Source organism: Haliotis rubra, unplaced genomic scaffold, assembly GCF_003918875.1.
Source record: "Haliotis rubra isolate DU_JTF1 unplaced genomic scaffold, ASM391887v1 Scf544, whole genome shotgun sequence".
Classification (NCBI taxonomy): Eukaryota; Metazoa; Mollusca; class Gastropoda; order Lepetellida; family Haliotidae; genus Haliotis; species Haliotis rubra.
The window spans coordinates 398,234-425,899 of record NW_025767240.1 but is presented as its reverse complement, the minus strand read 5'-3'; the positions used below and the strand labels follow the sequence as shown (position 1 = coordinate 425,899).

General features: G+C 40.1%; 1 protein-coding gene and 2 long non-coding RNA genes across 3 annotated transcripts in view; 2 read left to right on the top strand and 1 right to left on the bottom strand.

The window, feature by feature from the left end:
- The first annotated feature begins 6,186 nt into the window (after window positions 1-6,186).
- LOC124253568 overlaps window positions 6,187-27,666 on the top strand; it is a 229,189-nt gene continuing 207,709 nt past the window's right edge. The window contains exon 1 of the mRNA XM_046687373.1: window positions 6,187-6,310. Within this exon, the coding sequence (XP_046543329.1) occupies window positions 6,271-6,310 (40 nt within the window). The 5' untranslated portion in view covers window positions 6,187-6,270. The remainder of the gene's footprint in view (window positions 6,311-27,666) is intronic.
- On the top strand, window positions 18,831-19,368 carry LOC124253574. The gene is made up of 2 exons (XR_006892240.1): window positions 18,831-18,886; window positions 19,223-19,368. It is a non-coding gene; the product is annotated as an uncharacterized LOC124253574 (long non-coding RNA).
- LOC124253571 lies at window positions 18,834-26,230 on the bottom strand. The gene is made up of 3 exons (XR_006892236.1): window positions 26,199-26,230; window positions 25,718-25,867; window positions 18,834-18,845 (listed from the first exon to the last, which is right to left on the bottom strand). It is a non-coding gene; the product is annotated as an uncharacterized LOC124253571 (long non-coding RNA).

The following is a 27,666-nucleotide window of genomic DNA, read 5'->3' as shown; positions in this document are numbered from 1 at the left end:
TTAACCAGGAAGAGTTACAAATACTGACGGAAAAAATCAACTGCTCTTTATGTAAAGTTCATTAATAATGATATATTTTCGCAAATTAATTTAAGTGCATGATACGTGTTTAATAGAGGCAGAGCACAGTGACCGTCAGGCCAGTAGGTGTTCATGGAAACAATTAAACAAAACAAAAAAATAACCCTCTAAACACCAAAACAAACAATTTTCGTTCACTGTTGTTTCACGTACACAATGCATGGGTTACAGAAACCCAATTCTAACCCGGATCTTCACGGGTAAATAACTTCTGTCCCTTAAGTGGTAGTCGTATACAAAAGGACCATGTCTGTTTATGTCAGTTATTGTAAATATTCCGACATTGCCACAAAGGCCAGCAAGTACTGTCCAGTCTTAATGGCTGGACTGGCACCAACAACAGGTCATTTTCATGGGATTTAAACTAACCTTTTTCATCTGAATCGACGACACGGAGGAAGCATGGTATCTATCCCTTATAGTGGACTCACCAAGGTGTCCTCCGTTGCCACAAATTGGATCTTTTTTGAGAATCCGACCAATCGCCATCTTCATCTTCACCTGTGCAAGCCTCATTCCCACACACTGACGGGGACCATGACCGAAGGGGAGATAACTCATGGGGTCCATTTCAGACTTCCGCTCCCATCTAAATATCTATTTCTACTCCTGCTTCTTGTCCAAACTAAACTGGTATTCAGAAGTTGGACGTGTACTTGTGGAAAAAAGGGATTCCTTATTCTAGATGCACGTTCAATAAAACAACACATTCTCACTGGGAGTTTAGAGAATACTGAAGAGACTGATGTATTGACATATTGTATCATTTATAGCCAATTGAAGAAGTAGAAGTGCACTAAGTCTTAGAGTAGCGACTTATAGAAGTGAGAGAGTGAGTATGGTTTTACGCCGCTTTTAGCAATATTTCATTAATATCATGGCGATGCTCATTAGAAATGGACTTCACACATTGCACCCATGTGGGGAATCGAACCCGGGTCTATTGTGTGACGCGTTAACCACTTGGCTACCCCACCACCCGACTTACAGAAAATAATTGTGATTACAGCAAGTAAACGCTTTCAGTTTGGGTTATGAATGTGGGGAATGCCCAGACCTAATGATAGTGGCTATCAATAAAACATTTAGGTCAAAATAAGACGCAGATACAATGCTTACACTTACTATAAATAGACTCTCGCTCAACTCACAGTTCAGCTTCGATATTTGTTGTATGATCATTAAGCCTAATAATCATCTCAGTATCAACGAGTGTTGTCCCTAACGTCATCTCGTCATCAAGACGACACCATCTTGAGTTTGGAGAGTCGAGAAATACAATTTCACGGTATGGCAAGAAGAAAACGTACCTCGTCCACAAAACCAAAGAGAATAACTCAAACTAAGCTGTTCGCTAAACTGAGGCGGGATCCTAACCGTTACCGGGTGGGGGCCACAACGAACCTTCGTTCTCGGATGTCTGGATACAAGAGTAAACAGAAGAGACACCGTGACACTAGTGAGTTCTTTGCCACATCAAAAAATCCCCGAAAGAAAGAAAACAAGGCGTTGAACATTCTACCACAGAATCATCGCCACAATTATCAGAAGCAGAGTAACTTCCCTGACAGTCAAAGTGGCGCCCTGTACCTCAGAGACGAGAAGAAAAAGAAAAGGACACCAAACGGAAAAAGAAGAAAAATGTAACCACAGACTAATCATTTCAAGTGATATTTGCTACTGTGAAACATTTCATTGCAGCTTTGCAATCCTTTTGTGATATGGGAAACATAAATTCTGGAGCTGGGTAAATGTAACAAATATGACTTAGACAAACTCCAATAGAACTCTGGATATACACATATATGGGCTTTGTTGCATTGTCTAAAACATACTCATTGGTGATGCTTGTCTAAAACATACTCATTGGTGATGCTGATGGATATGTGTAAAAATGTACTTTTGGTATGTAAAAATCTGACGTTTTTTCCAAGCGAATACTGATTTGTAAAATAAGGCAATTCGATTTAAAAATGAAAAAAATAATCACAGGATTCTATGTTCTTTTTCTTCCTTTTAAAATATTGTGATAAACTACAGGTTACGTTTTCCTTCCTTGATGGGCATTTTAGAAGTTGGGTTCATGAAGATACCTTTATGGGTATACAAATTCTTTATTTGTAAAAGGTGACGTTCCGACATAGATTCTAATAACTGCTTGACAACGACATTAGAATCCATGTCGAAACGCCACCTTTCAGAATATGGAAGTTGTATATCAATAACAAGTATCATCATTCTATAGGTTACGTTGCGAATCATGTAAGTTAATGGTGTATTATATCTCATCCCATTTCCAAAATTTCAACATTGTTTTAAGTTTTTACTTAGAATGTGATTTCTCTTTGCTGTACAATGGCAATACATCCAGTGGGAAAAGCTAACCATATTTAAAATACTGGCTATAGAAATACGACATGTGGAAGTACTTTCTCAATGTACAGTTTCCAAGAATGAGCTTGCTAGCCATCTACCCTGAAACGAAAGTAGATAGTCATACACACACATGGGACGATATATGGAACGACTTTTTATTTATCTGGTTAAAAAGTTACGCAAATGCAATTATATGACCAATAAACATTCTCAAAACTATTAATGTGTAATAATATAATGGCAATCGAGTGAACCGGTTCGCGAAAAGTGCACCGCAATATATCGCATAGTGAACTTCGAATTTCAACATACCGGATTATCGCCCACCCCAAGAATCTATCACTGAGAGGAACAGCAAAACACTGAGGGATTTCACTCTAAATTTCGAATTTTACCAACACCATGTTCATGTGCACATCACGAAAATGCTTGTAATTGGCGTGTTTGCGCGAAACTTTTAACACGTGGGAATGGAATTATCATTTTCTAAGAAGATTGCCATGCACTCACATGGGGCAATGTATCGATGTCAGATTTGTTAAACTATGTCTTAGTTCGTGATTGTGCACTGTGAGATTGCTTTCACATCTCTGTGAGCATCTAAGTAGCTAGAATATCTGACATTGATGAGTGAGTAAGTGAGTGAGTGAGTTTGGTTGTAGGGCTCTTTTAGCAATATTACAGCATTATCACTGTGAGGGACACCGGAAATGGGCTTTCCCCACATTGTACCCATGTGGGGAATCTTTGACAGGAGACACAAAGAATGGGTAATTTGTTCCTCTGTTTGGAATCTAACCCGAACCAACGTCCCAATCTCAACCAGGTACCAAAGTACTCCTACAGAAAACTTGCCCTTTATTAAGCACGATTACGCGAGCAGTAACTATTTATCTATCTATATATGGCCTCTTAACAACGCTTGTACATGAGTTGATAATCGCTACCTGAGTGTGTAGTTACTGCGACCAAATAAATATAGACGCATTGAATAGCACTTATTCCGTGACTGAAGTATGTGAGGTAACGTCTTGCTTGCAGGTTATCTCACAGTTAGAAGAAGATCCAGGTTAGAATTGGTCTTCAGTAACCCATTCTTGTCATAAAAAGGCAACTATGGGGATCGGGTGGTCAGGCTCGCTGGCTAACACATGTCACGTGTCCCAATACAAATGCTTTGGGATTTTCTGGCCCAGACCTCCACAATATTGCTGAGTGCAGCTTTAAACAAAGAAAGATACAGATCATTTTGTGATAAGAAAAATGTGTATCTGTGTATAGTGTAAGGGACGTAACTCGATGGTGTTTAAGGACACTGATACCGTGGTACGGTATCTGCACTAAAAAGAATGAAACGTAAGGGAAGCAAAACAAACATAAGCAAATACGTTCTCACACACACACACACACACGCACACACATATATACATCTATATGTATATGTATGTATATATATGTATTTGTTCATTAATAAATGAGTGAGTGAGTGAGTTCAAATTTATACTCACATCGGCAATATTTCAGCCATATTGTGACTTAAAAAATTATAAAGCATCAATAAAAGGCAACTTATAATGTTAGTTATTACAAACAGATACAATAAATATAACTTCACGGCTAGTTTTTGAAATAATTTACACACAAAATTCCTCTAGACGCTGTGCAGTGTTAAACGAAATAACATATCTATTTAGTCATCACTAGTTCCTGCAACAGTTTGTGAAAAATGATCAATGGCTGGGCAATTTCGAGTAAAGATCAGCTGCTACAACCACATCACCAGGCGTAACCACATCACCCGTACCATGCGTAACCACATCACCCGTACCAGGCGTAACCACATCACCCGCACCAGGCGTAACCACATCACCCGTACCAGGCGTAACCACAGCACCCGTACCAGGCGTAACTACATCACCCGTACCAGGCGTAACCACATCACCCGTACCAAGCGTAACCACATCACCCGCACCAGGCGTAACCACATCACCCGTACCAAGCGTAACCACATCACCCGTACCAGGCGTAACCACATCACCCGCACCAGGCGTAATCACATCATCCGTACCAGGCGCAAACACATTACCCGCACCAGGCGTAACCACATCACCCGCACCAGGCGTAACCACATCACCCGTACCAGGCGTAACCACATCACCCGCACCAGGCGTTTGAAACAGAGACGTAACTTGAGTCCAGTGACAAATCAATAATCACACGAGGTGTACATCGATCATAGTACACGTATCTAGACTTTATACACCACACATCTACACAATCGATGACTAATATATGAGGTGCATAACTTCAGGACAAACACCTAAAATTAGAACTGGAAACAGCAGAGAAAACAACTACAAACAGGAGATAAAATATTAGAAATTTATATTGGAGAAAAATCATTAAAACTACGCACTGGACAGGAAACATTAAAACTACAAACAGGATAAAAAATATCAGAAAGTTACACTGGAGAAAAAGCATTAGAACTGCGCTTAGTAGAGAAAGCATTAGAACTGCATACAATAGTGAAATCATTACAACTGCACAAAGGAGAGAAAATATTAGACATTTACATTGGAGAGAAAATATTAGAACTGTACATGGGAAAAGAACCCATTAGAACACGAGTCGGGAGAGAAAACATTAGAACTGCAAAAAGTAGAGGAAACCTTAGAACTGCACAGAGTAGAGAAAACATTAGAACTTCACACAGTAGAGAAAACATTAGAACTGCACATAGGAAAGAAAACATTAGAACTGCACACAGTAGAGAAAACATCAGAACTGCACACTGTCGAGAAAACATGAGAACTCTATACAGAAGACAAGGTATTAGATCTGCTCACGGGGCAGAAAGTATTAGGACTGAACACAAGAGAGAAAACCTTAGAACTGCACATTGGAAAGAAAACCTTAGAACAGCACACAGGAAAGAAAACCTTAGAACCCAACACACGACAGAAAGTATTGGAAGTGTACACAAGAGAGAAAACATTAGAACTGTACACAGTAGAGAAAACGTTTGTTGTTTAACGGCGCACTCAGTAATATTCCACGTTTATGGCGGCAGTCTGCAAATAATCGGGCCTGGTCCGACACTCCAGTAATCAACATCATAAGCATCAATTGGGATACTGGGCCATGTCAACCATCGGATCCTCTTACGACAAGCATGGAGTTGCTGAAGGCCCAATCTCACCCGGATCTTCATAGGTTTAACAGTTAGTTGCAGATCAGTCAAGTATGTTTCACGTTTGTCGGTCATCGGTCATTCCTAAGAAAAAAAACACGATAAATACATAAAAACACGAAACAGTTGTGGAAATAACCTAATAACGTATCTCTAATTGGGTTAAACTACATGTTGGCTGACATATTTACTTATGAGAGGCCACATCATATTCAGTCTGTATGGGGCATTTAAATCATGCGTTGGAACAATTAAAAAAGGTTAATAAGTTTTGAAAATGTATTTAATCTCACTGGCAATATTTGCACTATGACAACAAACCCAGACAAGTGGAACTGAGGCCGCATTACTGATAACATGTTGCCTACTTCGAAGATACAAAACAAATCCTGAGTAGTTGTCGATTTGCAAAAGGTATCTAACGTATGAATAAAGTCAGTGTCAGTTTCAGTGAAGAAACGCCAAAGAGGTGATGTTGGCCAACCCCCAAAACAGCATTACCCAATTACAAACATATACGCCGATGACTTGACATTACCAGTTGCGCGCTCTGTAAAAATATTAGGCGTCTATTGCTCAATCCTTATCACAAGATTCTGTCGGTCCTTTGGAAGAGCAGCATGTTTCTTAAACTGGTGATAGTTGCCCTATTGGTGTTGGGTACGTATTGACTTGTATGCAACTTGTGAGGTTAATGTGAATTTAAAGTTTAAAACAAGCCTCTGAGGCATTTACACAATTTTGAGTTTCACCAGTTTTCAGCTTAACCGTTTCTAATTAACTTTCTGCTATAGCAGGCAGGTCTCTGTTTTTCTAATTTAACCACCTCCTTCATATAGAGGCTGGAGTGTCTGACGGAGACGTTATTAGGTCGAGTTACTCTCCTCTTCATATTTAACACGTTTATAGGTGGAAGCGCCTGCTGCACAGTATGAAGTTGTTAAAACTAGCACTGGCCTGAGTCAGTAGGCTGTCCTTGACAAGGTATCCATACCCGTGAAGATCCGGGTTAGAACTGGTCTTAAGCGAGTGAGTGAGTGAGTTGAGTTTTACGCCGCACTCAGCAATATTCCAGCTATATGGCGGCGGTCTGTAAATAATCGAGTCTGGACCAGACAATCCAGTGATCAACAGCATGAGCATCGATCTGTGCAATTGGGAACCGATGAAATGTGTCAACCAAGTCAGCGAAACTGACCACCCGATCCCGTTAGTCGCCTCTTACGACAAGATAGTCGCTTTTTATGGCAAGCACATGGGTTGCTGAAGACCTATTCTACCCCGGATCTTCACGGGTATGGTCTTAAGCAACCCATACTTGTCGTAAGAGACGACTAACGGGATCAGGTGGTCAGGCTCGCTGTCATGTCATCATATCCCAATTACATTGATCGATGCTCATGTTGTTGATCACTGGATTGTCTGGTCCAGAATCGATTATATACAGACCATCGCCTTAAAGCTGGAATATTGCTGAGTGCGGCGTTAAACAACAAACGAACAAGATAAGGTATCCATGTTAAACTGGTGGGCTGACGCTATAAAAGCGTCATTGTGTGACGACGTTGGGAACTGCGTGACGTTCTGTATTGCTTGATGACTTTGACAAATTGCGTGACGTTCTGTATTGCTGGATGACTTTGAGAACTGCGTGATGTTCTGTAATGTTTGACGACGTTGTGTATTACGTGAAGACATCTTATCTTAAGATAAGTTTCTTTGTATACATATTTCTTTCACAAAAGCTCTCAGCATGAAGGTGGAAGGGGCATGCGACCCAAATGCCTGTGATTCAGAACTGACTAGGCTTAACAGTATTGTGAACAACAATCCAAATCTCCAGGAAGTATGCCAGTAAGTATGTTCTCTTCGCCTCTATATGTGGAATTTATCAGTGATATACGCATTACCTTGGCATGTATTATGAGTTTGTATTATATAATGTGGCATCATTGATAAATGAAACTATATCAAATGATGGCGTCGTAATATTGAACCTATATTTTCGTAACTTTTATCAAATTGTTTAACTTCTAGAAAAGTATCATTTTCTTTTAGAATTGTATGCAGTTTTACATCAAAGAGGAATTTGAACCGAATTTACAAATTACAATTGGGAGTGGAAGAGGAGGAGTACACGTAGGTAGCACAATAATGATAGTAGGTTCTTTATTGAAATGAAAAAATTTACAAAACTTACCTGCTCATAGCAAGGATCCCAAAATGTCAGTTTTCACAAAATGCAACAAACGCTTAAAAAGGATATGTTGTCAACGGTTAGTGGACTTCTCTATTAGGTCTGCCAACGCATACATTGACTGTGCTAAGAGATTACTCAACGACTGTGGAGCCAATTCCTATAGAAGTCAACTTGAAAATACACAGAAGTTACTGAATGAGCAAGGCTGTGGTGAGTACCGCTAGTACACTATATAATTGATTTGTCTTAACTAGTTACATTCTCCTTTTGCCGAAACACAATAGCCCCTAATACAAAAGCTTCTTACGAGTTTGGGGTGGCTCCAAACGGTCGACCTTGCTTGACGCAATTCGGCGCTAAACGTTCACCTACTCGTCTGTAAACACGAGCCCGGCCGTCATTACTGTGTACTCGACAATTCGACAATTTTTATTACTCAAAAAACCACCTTCGGTGGTACAAGAGGATATTTTAACAACAATTTATGTACAATTCATATGCATGCGTCTTAGATAGACAACTGAATATAATAAATAATTCCTTATACATATGTACAGTTCCCTATATATAAATAAGTGAATATATTTATTGGTGGATAAACACAAACGCTTATTTAAAATTGGTTAGCATTTTTTGCAACTGTATGATAAAATTTGACAAAAATTTCTTATATCTAGTTGTCGTCGGCGAAAGAAGAAGAACTAATTTAGATATGTTGTTAAGATATTTTGTGGTGGGTATATATTGTTCACGATATGAATTAAGTGCCGGACATTTAAGAATATAGTGTAAATCATCACCGATTACACTTAAATTACAAAGTGTACAATATCTTTCATCCCTCGGTATACTTTGCCATCTTCCAGTCTCAATTGGCAGGTTTACATTTAAAGTTCTAAATTTTAAAATCGGCACAGAAATATATTTCGGTAAGAGTAGGTATTTTTCAAAAGCAAGTGATTGTTTGTAACGTTGATAATACATTCCTTTCGGGCTAGATTTGATACTTTCCCCTCCACTGTTGAATAAACTGATCTGTTAAAACTTGTCCAGCTTTCAGAACTAGAGAAGACGTGGTATATACCGAGGGATTTACAAATACATATGATAATCCAATTCTATCTAGTGAGAGAGAGAGAGAGGTTTATTCAAGTAAAGGGGCCACAGGCCCATTATACAAATGTACAAAGTGCAAGGTCTAACAAGCGCCATAAAATATTCAATATTAGCACAAGTGCTAATCAGCAGATACAAGAGGCGGTACTATACACTCAAGAATGCATTACGCTTCTTTAAAGCTAGATACACAAATTTTCCAAGATTATTAATAAGAAGTATATTCTTCGTCATGAACAACTGAGACAGTTTCTGTTGTGACGGGAAATTGTAATAATAATTTGGAATTGTCATTTCTCTAAGATTATTATAAAATGGACATTCTAGGCAAAAATGAAATTCGCTTTCTACAGTAGGAATAATACACAATGGACACAAGCGTTCATTTCGCTTTAGACCAAGGCGTCTACCATATTCAATCATTAACATATGACTGGAGCTTCTAATTCTACTTAAGGCAATACGAAATACTTTGCATTGAACGTGATTAATGTAGAACTCTAAGCAAACTTTGTTTTTGATATTACTCAGAAAATCAAGTTTAGAAAAACACAGCATATCACCTTTCCATGATTGGTTATGAACGTCAATACATCTTTGTTTGAACAGAGATATGAAAGTAGTGACATTCCCAACATTCTGGTAAAACCAGGCATATCCAAAACCATATTGATTTAGAAGTCTTTTTTACACTTAGTGCCCAACATGGGCGTCCTTTCTCTGCAGTTCGATATTGATATTCATACACTTTCTTTAAAATAACATTATCAGCTTGAGATACCAATCTTATCAATATTTAATAATTTTACAGTAAATATTAACTTTAAGGGAGTGTCTACCAAGCTCGGCATGAGCGAATATATTCGGGGTGCTTCTTGGGAGATTGAGAACTTGTTTGCAAAATTTGTCATGGATATTAATAACATTAGGTGCTGTGTGAAATCCCCATACTTCGCTGTCATACAGTAAGATTGGGAGAATTTTAACATCAAATATTTTGAACAAAACATGAATGGGGAGATTTGAGAAATTAGGTATTGATGATCTGAGTATACCAAGAACTTTCCATGCTTGTTCTGCGAGGGTTTTTTGAGTTATATACCACGAGCCTGAGCTGGATAAATGAACCCCTAAGTACTTATAGGATGAGACAGTATCAATAACATTATTTTTTAGATAAAATCGTTCGCATTTCTTAAGTCTGCCACCCTTTCTAAACACAATAATTTTACTCTTTGCTACATTGATTTTTAGTTTCCAACGGTCACAATAACCAACTAATTTGTCTAATCTCTTTTGGAGACCACCAACAGAAAAGTCAAAGATTACAATGTCGTCAGCAAATAGTAATATAAACAATTCAATTAGTTCCAGATTCACACCCCTCTGGTTATCTAATGCTAGGCTCTCTACAATATCATTTACAAAAAATGAGAACAAGAAAGGGGATAGTTGGCAACCCTGGCGGACGCCATTTTGGCACTCAAAAAATGCTGTATATCCTTCATTTATAGAGACACATGATCTTACAGATTTGTAAACTTCTAGTAAACCTTTGATATAGTGAATCCAAGGATCCGACTTAAATTTTTTATTGTATTTATTTAAACTGTAATTATATAACACATGGGATAATTTAAGTGTATCAGTATATGTTAGTTTGTGCCAAAAGGATAACATACGTTGGTATATTTTTATAGATATTGGAGTTCTGCCAAGTTCGCCGTAAACCATAAAATTCGGCGTAGATTTCCTTAGTCAGATGCAAGTTTCAGAAATTTTAGATGTATATTCTCTATTAGGTCAAGTTTTCAAATCCCCACAATTCTGATCCATAGGTTAAAATAGGTGTTATCATCATATCAAATGCCGATAATAAACAATCTAAGGGTAAATTCAAATTTCTTGCTTTTTTCAGCAGGCTATACATAGCCTTTGTAGCGTTTTCGGTTATAGTTTTTATGGTAGTTACCATTCTTTTGTTTCTGTGTAGTTGTATACCAAGATATACATAACTGTCGACTAAACTAAGATTTTTCTCCCCAAATTTAAATATCATTTTTGATTTAGCCGCTGGGCCCGAACCGAATACTAAAATTTTGGTTTTTGATACATTTACATTGAGTTGCCAATTAGTGCAATATTCATAGAAGGAATCGAAAGACTTTTGTAGGGCTTTAGGAGTAAGGGCAAACAGTGTCATCAGCGTAAAGTAACAATAAAATTTGCAGCCAGATTTGTATTTCATTTTCATTAGATAATTCCAAGTTAACTACTTCGCAACCATTTTCATACAGATTATTCTCTAGATCATTTAGAAAAATTGAAAACAAAAGTTGCGATAAGTTCTCTCCTTGCCGTACCCCTTTTTGACATGGGAAATAATCGGATGTACTGTTTTGTGTACTTACTGTTGACTTAATGTTACGATACATACTTTTTACAAGCTCAAGAAATCTTCCATGTATACCGGACTTTTGCATCTTCGTCCATAGACCGATTCGCCAGACAGTATCAAATGCTTTTGTGAAGTCGATGAAGGCACAGTAGAGCTTTTGCCTTTGTGATGTCAGTACACTATTAATTGTCCGCAAAATAAATATGTTATCGGATGTTGTAAAATGTTTTCTAAAGCCTGCTTGAGCGGGAGTAATGATATTGATTTGTTCAAGGAAAGATGTTAAACGCGAGTTTAGTATAGAGGTATAGAATTTTCCTACACAGCTTAAAACAGTTATAGGTCTGTATGAACTTGGGTCAAGTTGGTCACCCTTATTTTTGTATATCGGTTTTATAACTCCAAACAGCCAAGAATCGGGAATTTTACCTGTTGTAAAAACCAGGTTGAAAAATTGAACATAGAAGGGGGCAAAGATGTCAATAGTATCGATTATGTAATCATTTTCAATATTGTCCAAGCCCGCTGCTTTATTTCGTTTGAGTGTTTTGGCAGTAGACATAATTTCTTCAATGCTAATGTCGTTATTAAGAATACTACAGTCATATTCCAAATCGGGATGATTACTTTCTTTGAAATTCAATACATGTTCGCTGTAATTTTCTGCATTTAGATCTCTATAGCATTCAAAAAATGTTTTGGTATCAGGCATCGCGATGTTATCTTTCGGGTTTCTATCTTTGAGACATTCCCAGTATTCTTTCGGTGACTTTTTCATTTTTTCTCTAAACATACTTTCAAGAGATATGCTATGTTTTCTAATATGTTCATCTATGCATTTCTTGTAAGCTCTCGATTCGGTGCGTAGGTTTTTTTTAAGATTAGACTGTGATTTATTTTCCTTAACTTTTCGTTTTGCTTTGTGGAATCTTTTTCTGAACTTTCTACATTTTGTATTGAACCACGGCTTGTTCTTACGATAGCGGGGTGTGTATTTCATCTGTTGTCGTGTCCCAAATGTTTCACGTGCAGCATTAACAAGCACGTGCGCGAGGCGATCGGAGAGCGTGTTGATAATCGATAAATCTTCATGGTTGGATACCGCTGTACCGACAAGATTTGTAAGTTTATTTACTTTATTCATGTCAACATTTTGGCGAAAAGTTGCTTTTTTATCGAGATTATAACGTTTAGGTTTAGCCGTTTTACTATTATCTACATGATGAATAAGTTTAGGTTGCTTTACTACATCGGGAATATACTTGCTTGTCAGTGTAAACGATAATGGGCAGTGAACATCTGACGTGAGGGGAGAAAAGTCTAAAACGTCAAAATCGGTAAAAAGTTTTCAACTTTTGGGGGAAGTAAGAACATAATCGATTAAACTTTTGTCATTACAAGTTAACTTCCCAATATGTTTATCATTTCCCACCCTTCCATTTACAATCAATAAATTCAAATTCTTACAAATATCTATAAGTGCATAGCCAAAATTGTTTACTTTACCGACATCTTGAGATGATCTTCCTAGAGGAAGGTTTAAATCATGTAAATATTTCTCAGGGCATATATCTCCAGTTTCATCTAAATCAAACTCTTCAGTAAGAAAGTCATCGTATACAGAATAATCACATAAGGTATTTGTTCTGGAGTTCAAGTCACCCATTAGCGTAACATATTCACTTTTCGTAAGCTTATGCATAACTGAATGTTCTAGGTCGAGGAAAGTGTCATTCGTAACATATCTGGATCCATCGGGAGGGATATACACTATTCCTAAATAGTGATCTTGCTCAATATCAAATAAAGTTTTTGACATTTTTATCCACATTACATAATCATTATCCTTCTCTACTAATGTAATAAAATCTTTGTACTCGTTCTTAACAGCTATTCCAATTCCTCCTGATTTTCTGTTAGTTTTTACTCTATTCCTGAGCGATAGTGTATACCCATCAAGATGTATGTCATCTAATTCATTTGTTTTAGTTTCTTGCAGTCCGATAATATGTTTACTTTCTATAAGGTTAACAAATTCCGAGTACTCTAATCTTTTTCTTAGTCCACATACATTAACACTTAAAAACTTAAGGGCGGAATAGTTTAAAATGCAGTCGTCGTCATCATCATCATCATCATCATCATCATCATCATCATCATCACCATCACCACCATAATCATCAGCGTTAGTATCATAAATGTCAACGTCAACATTATCTACGACATGTTTATCAACATCTACAATATTATCATCTTCATCAGCTATGTCAATATGAGCGTCTACAGCATTTGTATCAACATCTTCGATTCCAGAAGCATCATTATTTACACTTCTGTTGATGTATTTAATTTTGTTATCAGTTTCGGGAACATCAATATTTACATTTCTGTTGATATGTTTCATTTTATCTTTATTTTCAGAACCAACAATATTTATACTTCTGTTGAGATGTTTAGTTTGGTCGTCAATTTCAGAAACATCATTGTTTACACTTCTGTTGATATGTTTCGTTTTGTCATCAGTTTCAGAAACATCGTTATTTACACTTCTGTTGATGAGTTTCGTTTTATCATCAGTTTCAGAAACATCGTTATTTACACTTCTGTTGATATGTTTCATTTTGCCATCAATTTCAGAAACATCATTATTTACACTTTTGTTTATATGTTTAATTTTGTCATCATTTTCAGAAACATCGTTATTTACACTTCTGTTGATATGTTTCATTTTGCCATCAATTTCAGAAACATCATTATTTACACTTTTGTTAATATGTTTCATTTTGTCTTCACGAATATCAACAGCATCACTATTTATAATTTCATTGGCTTCAACAGTTTTATCGTCAGTAATGTCAATCGCATCAAAACAAACCACATTCTTTTGGTCTGCAAGATTAACATCACTGTGTTCAGGGTACATATGGGAGCCATTGCAAATGAGAGTCATTGGTGTATTTGCTTTGGCATATGTGGCAATACTGACTAGGTATCGATCATGTGAGGTCTCAGTAGTTTGTACTTCTGTCTTTAATGAGAACTGGGGTATTTGTGAGTCACTTTTGGAGGTTTGGGGTTCACATGAGTGAGTGTCATATTGTTCTGGTGGATAATATACAGAGGGGGATGCAGGCCATGTAGTACTGACTGACTCAGAATTGGGTCGGTGAGAGACACACTCTCGTCGGTGAATATCGCACGTCGCCAATCACGCATCTACCAACTTCGACTTCGCCTGTACGTGTGTGACATGGCTCAGTATGGTTTTATCACTTCATTCATTTATATTTTTGTGAATTTGTATGCAATATCTTGGGGTATATAGTTTCTTTTGAGCACTATTTTATATAATAACACAGAGATTGATATTAATATATTTATTCTTTACCATAAGTCCAGGTTTATTTTCATGAACTTTTGCGACAGTTGACCGTAATATATTTTTTTTACAGGTTCAGCCGGAAAACTTTTTGTCTGCAGTCCTCTTCTTATCCTACTTCTCTTTCTGTCCAAAGCAGTAAACTAAATCCATTTTGTATTTTGAAGATAATCAGGACATGCCTCATGTACTTGCACAATTTTTGGTCAAGACTACTATTTACACCATACACAGGTATTATATTTTGGATATTGTGCAAACAAACATATCTTATCTTCTCAATTATATACTATAAGCCATTAAAAACGCAATTTGACATTCATACTTTCTTTACTCACACCAATTTCAACACATATAAACCTAACTGGCAGATATGTTTTAAGTGAACATCTGTGAATAATTTCATCTGAAAATGTCCAGTCAACAACAACATCAGTGACGCAACAATGACATCAAACAAAGGAGGGGTCACTTGCAGTCAATATCGTGTGTGTCCACCGTGCGCTGCATTTGGGGCATTGAAAGACACACATTTCTCAGCAACAGCTGTTGGATGGTCTGCAGCCTCTGATGGTCTGTGGTCTGATCACGACACCACCCCCTCCAAAACTATCATGTTCAAGGACACAGTTTGGCGCAAGTCTTTCTCCTTTACGTCGATAAATCTGTGGACGTCCATCTGCAAAGGATAAGTTAAACCTGGATTCATCTGACAAAATGACATCTGGCCATGTCCTGTTGCCAAGATTGGCCCCATTTGCTGCCCATCGCTGTCTGGCAAGTCTGTGGCGATGCAGTAAGGTTGGACCACATTAGGGGTGACGATACCGGATGTTGAAGGCAGCAAGGCGTCCTTGCACCTTTTGGGCGCTGAAATGACGTTGACTTGTCCCAATTGTCCTCCTTGCCTCATCATCAGCTGTTTGGAACCGATTTCGCAAGTGTGAAACTCGGATATTGCGGTTTTGTCGAGCTGTTATCACAGGTGGTGCACCAGGTCGCGAACGATCAGCAACACTTCCGGTAGCCCGACAACGTTGTCTCAGTCGACATACAGTGGATGGATGCACATTAAAGTGCCTGGCAATCATCACATCTGAAGCATCATGGCTGACCATACCGATAACCCGATTCCTTTTGTCTTGTGTCAAGTGTGGCATTTTCTCAAAGTGATTGAGTTCAACAATGCCTTGTGCTTTTACAGGGCCTGGGTGCAGGTAAAGCATGTGCACAACGTGTTTCATGAATGTGGTTGTGTTTACGAGAAATGTCAAAGGTTCAGTTTTAAGTATCAAAGTTCATGTGAGAGGAATGTTCCGGGACTCGAACTCGAAAGGACCAGAATAACAGCCTTTTATCCCTACATCCTCTGTATCGCAGGCAAAAATCTTGAATAGAACTTTTGTGAGTTTCAGGACAACAAATACCAATTGCTTTTTAATGGCTTACAGTATATATGACATACTAACAGACACTACAACTATTATTTCAAACCAGTTTGAACTAGACAAACCGGATTGTATGTTATTATTGCTGAGTAAATGCTTAATCTTCACACACCATTAAACAAATGAAAGAGAGAGATGCACACACGCACAGATACACACATACACATGCAAAGACACAAAGAGTCACACAGACACAAATACACATGCACAGACACAAACACAAGACACAGACACACATACACAAGACACAGACACTAACATACAAACAAGAAACAGACACAATCACAAACACAGACACAAACACACATACATAAGACACACCCACAAACACACATGCACAAGACAGAAAAAGATACACAAGACGCAGACACACATACACAAGACACAATTACAGGACACAAACACAAACATACAGACACAAGACACAGACACAATCATAAACACAAGCACAAACACACATGCCATGCACAAGACAGAAAAAACATACACAAGACACAGACACATATACACAAGACACAGACTCAAACATACATACATAAGACACAGACACAGACACAATCACAGACACAAACACAAGACACAAGGCATAGACACAAACACACAAACACAAGAGAAATACACAAGACACAGACACAAACGCACATGCACAAGTAACCCGAGTTCTAACCCTAACACATAGACCCAAGACAAAGACACAAGACACAGACACAGACACACAGACCCAAGACACAGACACAAGACACAGACACAAACACACAGACCCAAAACACAGACACAAACACACAGACCCAAGGCGCAGACGCAAACACACAGACACAAACACACAAGACACACACACACAAACACACAGACACAAACACACAGACCCAAGATACAGACACATTTCTTTGGACCTTCTGTCACTTCTCCTAGGCTTGTCCTGTCTTTTTCATGTTTTAAATGGATTACGAAATTAAACTGAACCAATGGAGAAGAAGCTGATTTCAACTGATTTCATCTGAAAACACTTCACATTAGTTTTCTAGAAAAAGAAACTTTTTTCATCAAATTTTGGATATTTATGCCTGCCATTTATTTATGGTCAAAGTGATGCCTTGTACATAAGAGACGAGAAGACAAAAGAAAAGTAAGAAAAAGGACATGATAGCGAAAAAGAACGAGAACACTATAAGGATGAAGAAAAAGTAACCACAGATTTGATGCGGGGCAAAAGCCGTCAAGTGATTGTTGCCACTGTGAAACATTTCATGGGAGCTTTGCAGTCCTTTTGTGATATTCGAAACTTAAATTCTGGAGCTGGGTAAATGTAACAACTATGACGTATACAAACTCCAATAGAACTCTGGATATACACATATATGCGCTTTGCTTCATTGTTTAAAACATTCCCATTGGTGATGCTGATGGATATGAGTAAAAATGTACTGTTGGCATGTAAAAATCTGATGTTTTTTCCAAGCGAATACTGATTTGTAAAATGAGGCAATTCGATTTAAAAATAAAAAAATAATCCCAGGATTCTATGTTCTTTTTCTTCCTTTTAAAATATTGTGATAAACTACAGGTTACGTTTTCCTTCCTTGGTGGACATTTTAGAAGTTGGGTTCATGAAGATACCTTTATGGGCTTGTGCTTGATACTGAAACGAAATTAGCTAGTCATGCACTCAGCGATACATTGATTTCATATTCTGTTTAAACATGTCCTATATACCTGCTTGGACATATTAAAACTTACTCGTCGAAGGCCTAAGGTTATCTTATTGCAACACGATGACTCATCAGCAGACAGGAGACACACAAATAGGGCCAGACAGGCTCTAATCTTGTGCATGCAATTTATCACTGAAAGGAACAGCAGAACACTGACAAATTTCGCTTTGAATTTCGAGATCAACACCAAGTTCATGTGCAGATCACGAAAGAGGCTTGTAATTGGCGAGTAGTATAGGGAATGGGGGTTCTGTGACAGGCCGATTAAAGAGCGTCATTATATATCTATTCCGCTTCCAGCCCCCAGTATAAATTAACGATTTCGAGCAGAGACACCATTCGATGCACATCCCAGACCCCTATAGGAGCCTTAACATCTGTAGGGTACCATGAGTTTCGGCAACCCCCGGGCGGGAACGAGGACTGCAATACGTCCCCAAGCCGCAGACGGTGCCGGATGCTAAGTTCCCAGTCATAGAATGGGGATTCTGTGACAGGCCGACTAAGAGTGTCATTATATACCAATTCCACTTCGAGCAGAGACACCATTCAATGCACAGCCCATGCACCTCTACGATTTCAAGCAGAGACACCATTCGATGCACAACCCATGCACCTCTACGTTTTCAAGCAGAGACACCATTCGATGTACAGCCCATGCACCTCTACGTTTTCGAGCAGAGACACCATTCGATGTACACCAAATCACCGCAGTTTTCTCCCCCAAGCATTCATAGAAGTCCTGGACGGGGAGCACAGTCGGCTCTGCAGCGGGCAATACGCTGCCGGCAGACGCCTCGCTAGTGGCTGCGTCTGTGCTGGGGGTCGACACTTTCCCTCCAGGGGCTGTATTCCATATTTTGGCGTGAGTCGATTGGAACCGATGCCGGAATCGTTGTCTCGTTTCTTGTGCTGGGACTTTTCCATGCATCTTGCGATCTCCTCCACTTGGTATTGTGATAGTTGTCTTTTGGAGGCATTTGGTTTTGCAGTATATCTACATTCATGAAAATATTGTCTATATATGGGAATCTAGACTACTGGGGTACACTAGACAGAACCTAGAAGTTTGTACTTTTTTGGGTTAGCATTTGCTAAGCATTGCTAAGCATTTGCTAAGCATTGCTAAGCATTTGTTAAGTATTGCTACATTGCTACATTTGCTAAGCATTGCTAAAGCATTTGCTAAGCATTGCTAAGCATTGCTAAGCATTTGCTAAGCATTGCTAAGCATTTGCTAAGCATTGCTAAGCATTTGCTAAGCATTGCTAAGCATTGCTAAGCATTTGATAAGCATTGCTAGGAGTTTCCTGGGAAAGGTTGGGATTCCTTTGGAGGATTGGGATTCCTGGGAGGATTGGGATTACTGGGAGAGGATTGCGGATTCCTGGAGAGGATTGGGATTCCCATATGGGCATATAGGAAGTATGGGTATATATATGCCTAGGAAAAACAACCATGCCACCAAAGGGTGATTTGCCGGATAAGATCCAAGAAATACGCTCCCTTCGAGGGGTGCTCCCAGCAAGCGAGCAGGTCGAAAAGCGCCGGTATTGGGTCCACAAGACTCTAATGATATATGGAGAGATCGGTCAAGAACCAGAAGTATCGCCAAGTTGTACAACCAACAAGTATCAAGTACGCGGTCGGCGAACCACAAAAAGGTGACTCGGGATAGATCGAAGTAACAATACCTGGTAGTACGCTAATAACCATCCAGGACTTCTACGATCGCCTGGGGAGTCTCTCGAGACTCGTGTGGAGCAAACCACGAATACATCATCATCGATTTGTTGGTTGACATCCTGTCGAGGTTGGACAAGATGATGACAATGACGAGAGTCCTGGAAGAAATAGAAGAGGAACAAGAAGACACACGTCTGGGTATCCAGAAGGTGCGGGAGATGGTAGAATCAGCCAAAGGGTTAACCTATGTTTCGATAGCTGCCGTATTACTCTGGAAGGTCATCCACAAGACCTGGAAGCATAGCAAAACCAGTTTCCCATAGCACTCACCCAAAACCCAAAACCCCATCCCTTCGCATGTAGTAACATTCATTTAGACATTTGATTTCTCAAGCAAAGGTATACAACATGTGGCCCGTGGGAACTTATTATTATTGCAAATGGGTATTGCTCGGCGACCAGCAACCTCGCGCCAAACGTTGTATGACTGAATATTGCCACTCCACATGCCCACTGTGTGAGAGGGTCAAAGGGTCATGTCAATTACGCAAGCAAAGCGGCATAGGGGTCAAGGACATTATGGGTATATGCAAGGACCATGGGAGGGACGTAATTCGAAACCAACTGCATTTACGATAAGAAGAAGAAAGACTACCTCCCAATGAGCGTAACCGGCTGCTCAGGACGAAAGTTTAAGGGGCGATTCATATTTTTGAAGGCTGACGGGATTATCTGCACATTGAAAACGCCCTATTAGACATGTGGCTCCGCGTATGGTATACACCATGACTACTGTCGTCAAACTCAAAGCTCGCCAAAAAGTTGTGGACTGACAGGTTATTCCCGCCTGAGGAAACCCCAACTGCTCACCTTTGCTCAAATGAAATATACCAGCTCCCTACCATGCGAGACCTCCAAACTCCGAGGCTAAAGAACGGGGATTGAAGGGTTATTCTCAAGCATGAGAAGAGCCAAGCTGATCACGCTGGAAGACACCAGGCCAGTCGAAGTTGAGATTCGTGCCAACGAGCACTGCGCCCGTGGGTAAGTATCTCGGGTTGGATAATGGCGGTTGATTCCAATATTGATACCAGTACAGTCAAACCCCCATTGCTAGTAAACTCCGCGAAGAACTAGGCGACTTGAAAAGCATCAAGTACCAACTAACGATGAAAATGGAGCTCCAAAAGCAGAATACGGACGGTAAGCTGAGCACGCTGCACCCTATTTCAGAGGTAAACAGGAAGCCCTAACCCAACTTGAATTGATTGAATCCTTCCATCGACGCGTCGTTGCAGAAAATACAAGAGTCGTTGGAGAGATATACCCACCTGGGCTCTGGATGGGTGGTAGAGCAAAATCAACTTACCGCTTATCTCGACATGCCCGAACTACATGCCTCAAAGGTGGGTCGCGATATCGCGTGCCCAAGCATTTCAAGGCTAAAAAGGCCCTCAGTTAACCCCAAACCCAAGGCGATGATGTTACCGATCTTGCGTATGGTGGCGGTCATAGCTGCTACGCATGAACCAACGGGCAATCGGGCATATGTTCCAGCTATCCATCGATCGAAGAATCCGGGTTCGAGGCTTCACGGGTGTAGTGAACGCTTAACACCCATCTCCTCACTGAGCAATTAAACAGAAACAAGGTGGCCGTCAACGTGTTGACCACGGCGACAAAACCATCGTGCATAGGATAAGCCTGTGGGTGATAAAAGCCATGTGAACCAATATATTCCTCATCGAAAAAGACGGCCGAGTATCATACACGGCAATAAAAATCTGGAGCCGACTGTTGCACGATCAATCGATGCACAGAGAAAAGAAACACTTCTGCGAACGATGTCTGCACGGTTTTACGCGAGCCGACCTGCTGCAAGCGCACCAGGGGATTGCCTAGGTGTAGGAGAGACGGCGATCCGAATTGACACATGCCTAAGGAAGGCGACAGCATCTTGAAAGTCACCAACCCTACAAACATCAGATGCCCGGTAGCGCTTACATGATCTATGCGGGCTTGAAGCCTCATCAAAAACGGGTTCGACTACGACGTGCCCAACACTGAGCAAAGTTTACGTGCAAAGACCCAAGAACCGCAAGCCTGCAGGTTCGGGTACGTGGTCGTCCGATGATGGACAAACGAATGCTCCAGTCATCTACCGAGGTCCTAGCTAACGAGCGATTCCTGATGTGGCAACAGGAAGAGAAAATCATAAGGAAAAAGGCTGTACACCGCTGCCCCCATACGCGATGGCGCACGAAGGACCAAGTCGGCCACTGCCGCAAGCGCTGAGAATTGCCATATATGTCAGGGGCGCTGAATGGGGATGTTGTGAGATCACTGCCACATCACCGGCCGGTACCGAGGTGCCGCCCATAGCGCGTGCAATCCTCCAGCTTAGAATCAACCCTAAAACAATCAACATCCCCTTGGTCTTCCACAATCAGAGGTACGATGCCCACCCATGATCATGCAGGCCATCTCAAAGGTCGACGGTGATATCAAGTGCATCCCCAACAACATGGAAAAATACATCTCATTCTCCTCCAACGGTCTGAGATTCATTGACAGCGCTCAGTTCCTCCTATCATCGCTCGATAGTTTGGTCAAAAGCCAATGACGCCTTCCCCATCACTGATCGATACACCAATGCCGAGACTCGGCCCCTGCTGATGATGAAGGGTGTACCCATACGAGTACATGGATGATTGGCCTAAGTTTGATGAGACCCGATTACCTCCATCGGCCAATTTTACAGTAGCCTGACCGAATCCCACATATCTCCCAGGATGATTACGTCCACGCGCAGAACGTGTGGGAGAAACTGGGATGTAGAATCTGGGTGACTACCGCGACCTGTGCCGAGCGGACGTGCTCCTGCTAACGATGTGTTTGAGACGTTTAGGAGGACGTGTTTGAAACAGTATCAACTCGTGACCCTGCATGGTACTACACCAGCCCCGGTCTATCGTGGGATGCGCTGCTGAAGAAAACCGGAGTTAAGCTGGGTTGCTCACGGATGCTGACATGCACCTGTTCATTGAAAAGTTGCGGTGGGATCTCCATGGCTGCCAAAGCGGTGCGCAGAGCCAACAATAAGTACGTGGAAAGGCTACGACTCTACGCAAAGCCCGCAATCATCTCCTCTACCTCGACGCCAACAACCCGTACCGGCTGGGCTATGAGTCAGTCTCTGCCTACGAGGTGGGTTTGAGTGGTTGGACGATGAGATCGATATCACGAGTATCGCGCGCCGGATTCGGGAAGGGTTACATCCTCGAAGTGGATCTGGAGTATCCAGGGCGTTGCACGCTGCTCACAACAGCTACCCGCTGGCCCTTGAACGGTTGATGGTCTGCTGAGGGACTGGATGTCCGACTATCAGCGGGACTTGTTGGGTGAGAACACCCTGGCTCGGGTGGAAAACTCGTCCGAACTTGATGAACAAGACCAAGTATGTCGTGCACTATCGCAACCTGCAGCTGTACCTATCGTTGGGTATGAAACTGACCAAAATTCATAGGGTGCTGAAGTTTGACCAAAGTCCTTGGATGGAGCCCTACATCAGAATGAACACGGACCTGCGAAAAGCTGGCCACCAGTGACTTCGAGAAGAACTTGTATAAGCTCATGAACAACTCGGTGTTTGGTAAAGGCGATGGAGAGACCTGGAAAAACGGGTGGCGGTCAAACTCGTCTGATCGCAGCAGGAGGAAAAACTCAGAAACTGATCGTCGGCTAGCCCGACCTTCCCAACGAAGCAAGCTTATTCGATAACGACTTGGCGGTAGCTGCATGAACAAAAGTCACATCAAAAGCTCAACCGACCCGTCTACGTGGGGATGAGCATTCTCGACCTGTCCGTCCAAACATCTCATGTATGATTTCTACTACAACCGGCTCAAAAGCATCGGTGATCGATGTGGGCTGCTGTACTGCGGACACAGATTCCTTGTTGCTAGATATACACACCGAGGATGTGTGAGGGACATGGCAAAACACATACACCTGTCGCGACGCAGCGATTGCCCCAAGGACCATGCCCTACACAACACGATCAACAAAAGGTCCTTGGCAAGATGAAGGACGAATGCGCGGGCACCCATCGCCGAATACGTCGGCTTGAGGCCTAAGATGTACTCCATCTTGAAAGCTGACAAGGGTTAGATCCGAAAGGCAAAAGGGGTCAAGAAATACGTGGTGAAACAACACATCAAGCACGTCCTCTTCAAACAAGCTCTGTTCAAGAATAAGACGTTCAAACACCGAATGAACGCGTTGAGAAGCGACAAACACAACATCTACGGCATCACCCTCAACAAGACGTCGCTGTCGCCCATGGACACCAAACGGTGGATCGCCGCCGACGGCGTCACGACTTACGCGTACGGGCAGACGCTCATAGTGGTTGGCCTGGGCTGTGCATCGAATGGTGTCTCTGCTCGAAGTGGAATTGGTATATAATGACACTCTTAGTCGGCCTGTCACAGAATCCCATTCTGTGACTGGGAACTTAGCATCCGGCACCGTCTGCGGCTTGGGGACGTATTGCAGTCCTCGTTCCCGCCCGTACAGATGTTAAGGCTCCTATAGGGGTCTGGGATGTGCATCGAATGGTGTCTCTGCTCGAAATCGTTAATTTATACTGGGGGCTGGAAGCGGAATAGATATATAATGACGCTCTTAATCGGCCTGTCACAGAACCCCCATTCCCTATACTACTTGGCGTGTTTGCACGACAACTTTTAACACGTGGGAGTGGACTAATCTTTTTCGAAGAAGATAGCCATGCACTAGCCAATGTATCGATGTCAGATGTGTTAAACTATGTCTTAGTTCGTGATTGTGTTTGCGGGATTGGTTTCACATCACTATTAGCATCTAAGTAGCTATTCTGACATGAGTGAGTGAGTGTAGCTTTTAGCAATATTATAGCAACATCACGGTGGGGAACACCGGAAATGGGCTTTACAAATTGTGCCCATGTGGGGAATCTTTGACAGGAGACACAAAGAACGGGTACTTATTTGTTTCAGTTTTGGGGATCAAACCCCAGACCAACGTTCAAGTTTCAACAAGGTACCAAGTGTACCAGAAAACTTGCTCTTCATTAAACACGATTACGCGAGTAGTAATTGTTTATCTATCTATCTGTAACCTCTTAACAATGCTTGTACATGAGTTGTTAATCACTACCTGAGTGTGTTAGTTTCTGCGACCAAATAAACATAGACGCATTAAGACGCATCTATCACTGTCTCCGACTTGTTAAGCTATAAACTCTTAAATCATGCAAGATTATGGCTTGATAAAAAAATCGTCATATTAGCAACTTAATAATGAAACCCGTGTCATGCCGACAATATCTTTTGCGCATCTTTTTTTGTAATCTTTTGCTTAGTTTCTACATTCAGATTTCGGGCTAGTGAACTATTTTATTGACTAGTAGCTTTCAAGCATAGCTAGCCCGACTCGCTAGCAAAATGTTTAACTATTTCGAACACTAAAAGAATTGAATAGCACTTATTCCGTAACTAAACTATGCGAGGTAGCGATACGTCTTGCTGGCAGATAATCTCACAGCTGGGACCCAGCAGGCACATCAACGTTGTTTCAACGTTGAGAATAGGTTGGTCCTCAACGTTAAAATTAGATTGAAAATAGGTTGTATATGAAAGTTGTTTAGACGTGATATCTGACGTGGAATCAACGTTGAGGTTTGACATATTATTAAAGTTGAAAATGGGTTGTTCCGCGGTTGTGTCTGGGAGGTATTACGCTTTCCTGTAAACAGACTCGCACTTCATCTTTAAACTACACTAAAGTAGCACCGAACTCATGCATCCAGCTAAAATACCCCAAAAGCTACCTGCAATAAACAGTGTTCAAACAGAAAATTGCAGTAAAAAAAATTAACCTGATAAAATACTTGGTTAAAATTCCACATTCAATATAATGTTCATTTAAGTTTTATGTCAGTTGGACGTATAATTCCAGTAAGAAGAAAAGAGTATTCCAAATTGAGAAAAACTATTTACTGTTGTATTGTTGACTTGAAAAGGTGGAATTGGTCCCGAGAAGACATTTTGTCTGAATTTCAGCTATTAAACATACCCCTGAATAACCAAATGCAATTACTTTCACCATTTCAGCGCCTCTTCTTTCTGCCAGTCCCTGCTTGGCGGTCTGGTGGATACTTCAGAAACGTTCCTAACTCTTTCTTGAAATTTGCTTCGGATGCATTCCCATCTCATTCCCATGAGATAGGACACATTCTGAAATTTTATGTTTAAATACATGAATAATTTATATGGAAGATATATTGTCTTAAATGATTCAAGTATTTGTTTAATCAATCACTTGAAAGGTTCATTTCACTGCTGTAACTTGGCATGTGAACATATGAACAGCATCCATACAAAATATGACGAAAAGTGTAAACAATTTATATTTCAATAGTTTTCTTAAACATTTTCAAAGAAAATCCTCAATTGCAAGTTGATTATTCAAACAGACTATGAATTAGGATGAATTAGACGATGCTTTACTGTCATATATTATTTGCTATGATCATGATGAAAATGCTGCATTTGGTAATTAACTTACCAGAGATAATTGAATACAACCTTGTATTCTTAAAAGAAAACTTGCAGTTTTGCCCATCAACATTCATTCTTGACATCAAATTGTTTGACATTGTCCTGCAAAACAATGGAAGATTGTTGTTATTCTGTCAGTTTTAGTTTTCTTTAGCGATTCTCGGAAACGATTATTTTCAAATTAAATAGGAGTTGTACTGATGTAGCAATTTTGCTAACAGGAGTCATAAATTGTAATAAAAGCCATTTAACATTAAATGATAAGAAAACAAAATGTGTGGTGGTTCACAGGTCGAAGAACAAGTCTATTGTGGGAGGTCTTCCAACACCATTTGTTCCAAAACACAAGGAAGTATGGATCATGGAGTTCTGAAAAAGACTTAAATGTACTCGTAAACAAACATCAGTGGACACATGTAAATTCTTGGAAACAGTGTATCTCTGACTCTCAATTCCAAGAAATGGAAGTCCTACTCTATTTGACCAAAGGGGTGACAGGTGGCCAAAACATATTGAAATGTAGGTCATACACTGAAAATTACTCTGACTTAAAACACTACAAATATACACCTTCTCTCTAATATACTCGATAGATGATCTTGACAAGGGAACATGTACATAAAATGCTGATATCTAACGATACCTGTACTCTAAATAATGGACTCTTCCAAATCTCAGTATGTTTCACTGCACACACATTTACCCGGTAAATGCAAAATAATGAAAAACCTACACTTTGACAATAATAAAAAAACCATCATATTCAAATTCTACAGCTGACCAAATACCTGAAGAGTGTGTCTCCCAGCAAAAACCATCTATATATCTCTATAAATTTATGACTTCTGTCCTCTCGCGTGCTATCTCGCATCCAGCTCTTTACGACGAAAAACAATATGGCGCCAAGCAAGGGAATGCTCATTAAACTAAACATCTCCGGGAGAAATCATTGTCAAATTATTCTCTTACATGATCAACCTTAATATATAAATGAAAATAAAGACCAACTTTTATCACCAAAAAAGACCAAACATTATCACAAATATTCAAAACAGGTGGTACAATGAAAGAGCATTATCATCTTTCTCTTAAACTTTGTGGTGGATATACTGGAAACAAGTGAAATGTGAAAAACTTGTTACCTTAGCCTTGCTCCTTTTATGTGATCCACAAAATTGCTGCCACCCAGTCTTCCAAGATGAGATTTCTGCAAATTCCATTAAAATTATATCTTATTTCATAATTAAATGTTCCTTACTAAATTACTTCTTTTGTATGTAACATTTTAACCTTTCAGAGACATGAATCATCACATCCCTTCCAAACAAGTGTAAGAATGAAAGTCTGTGGGTGCAGTTTTGTTAATTGTCCCATCAAAGAATCATTAGTGAAGTTACACATTTTGTAAATAAATAAAAGTTCGAATAAATTATATTCAATTTCATCCTTAACAAAGACTTTCACAAGACATTATG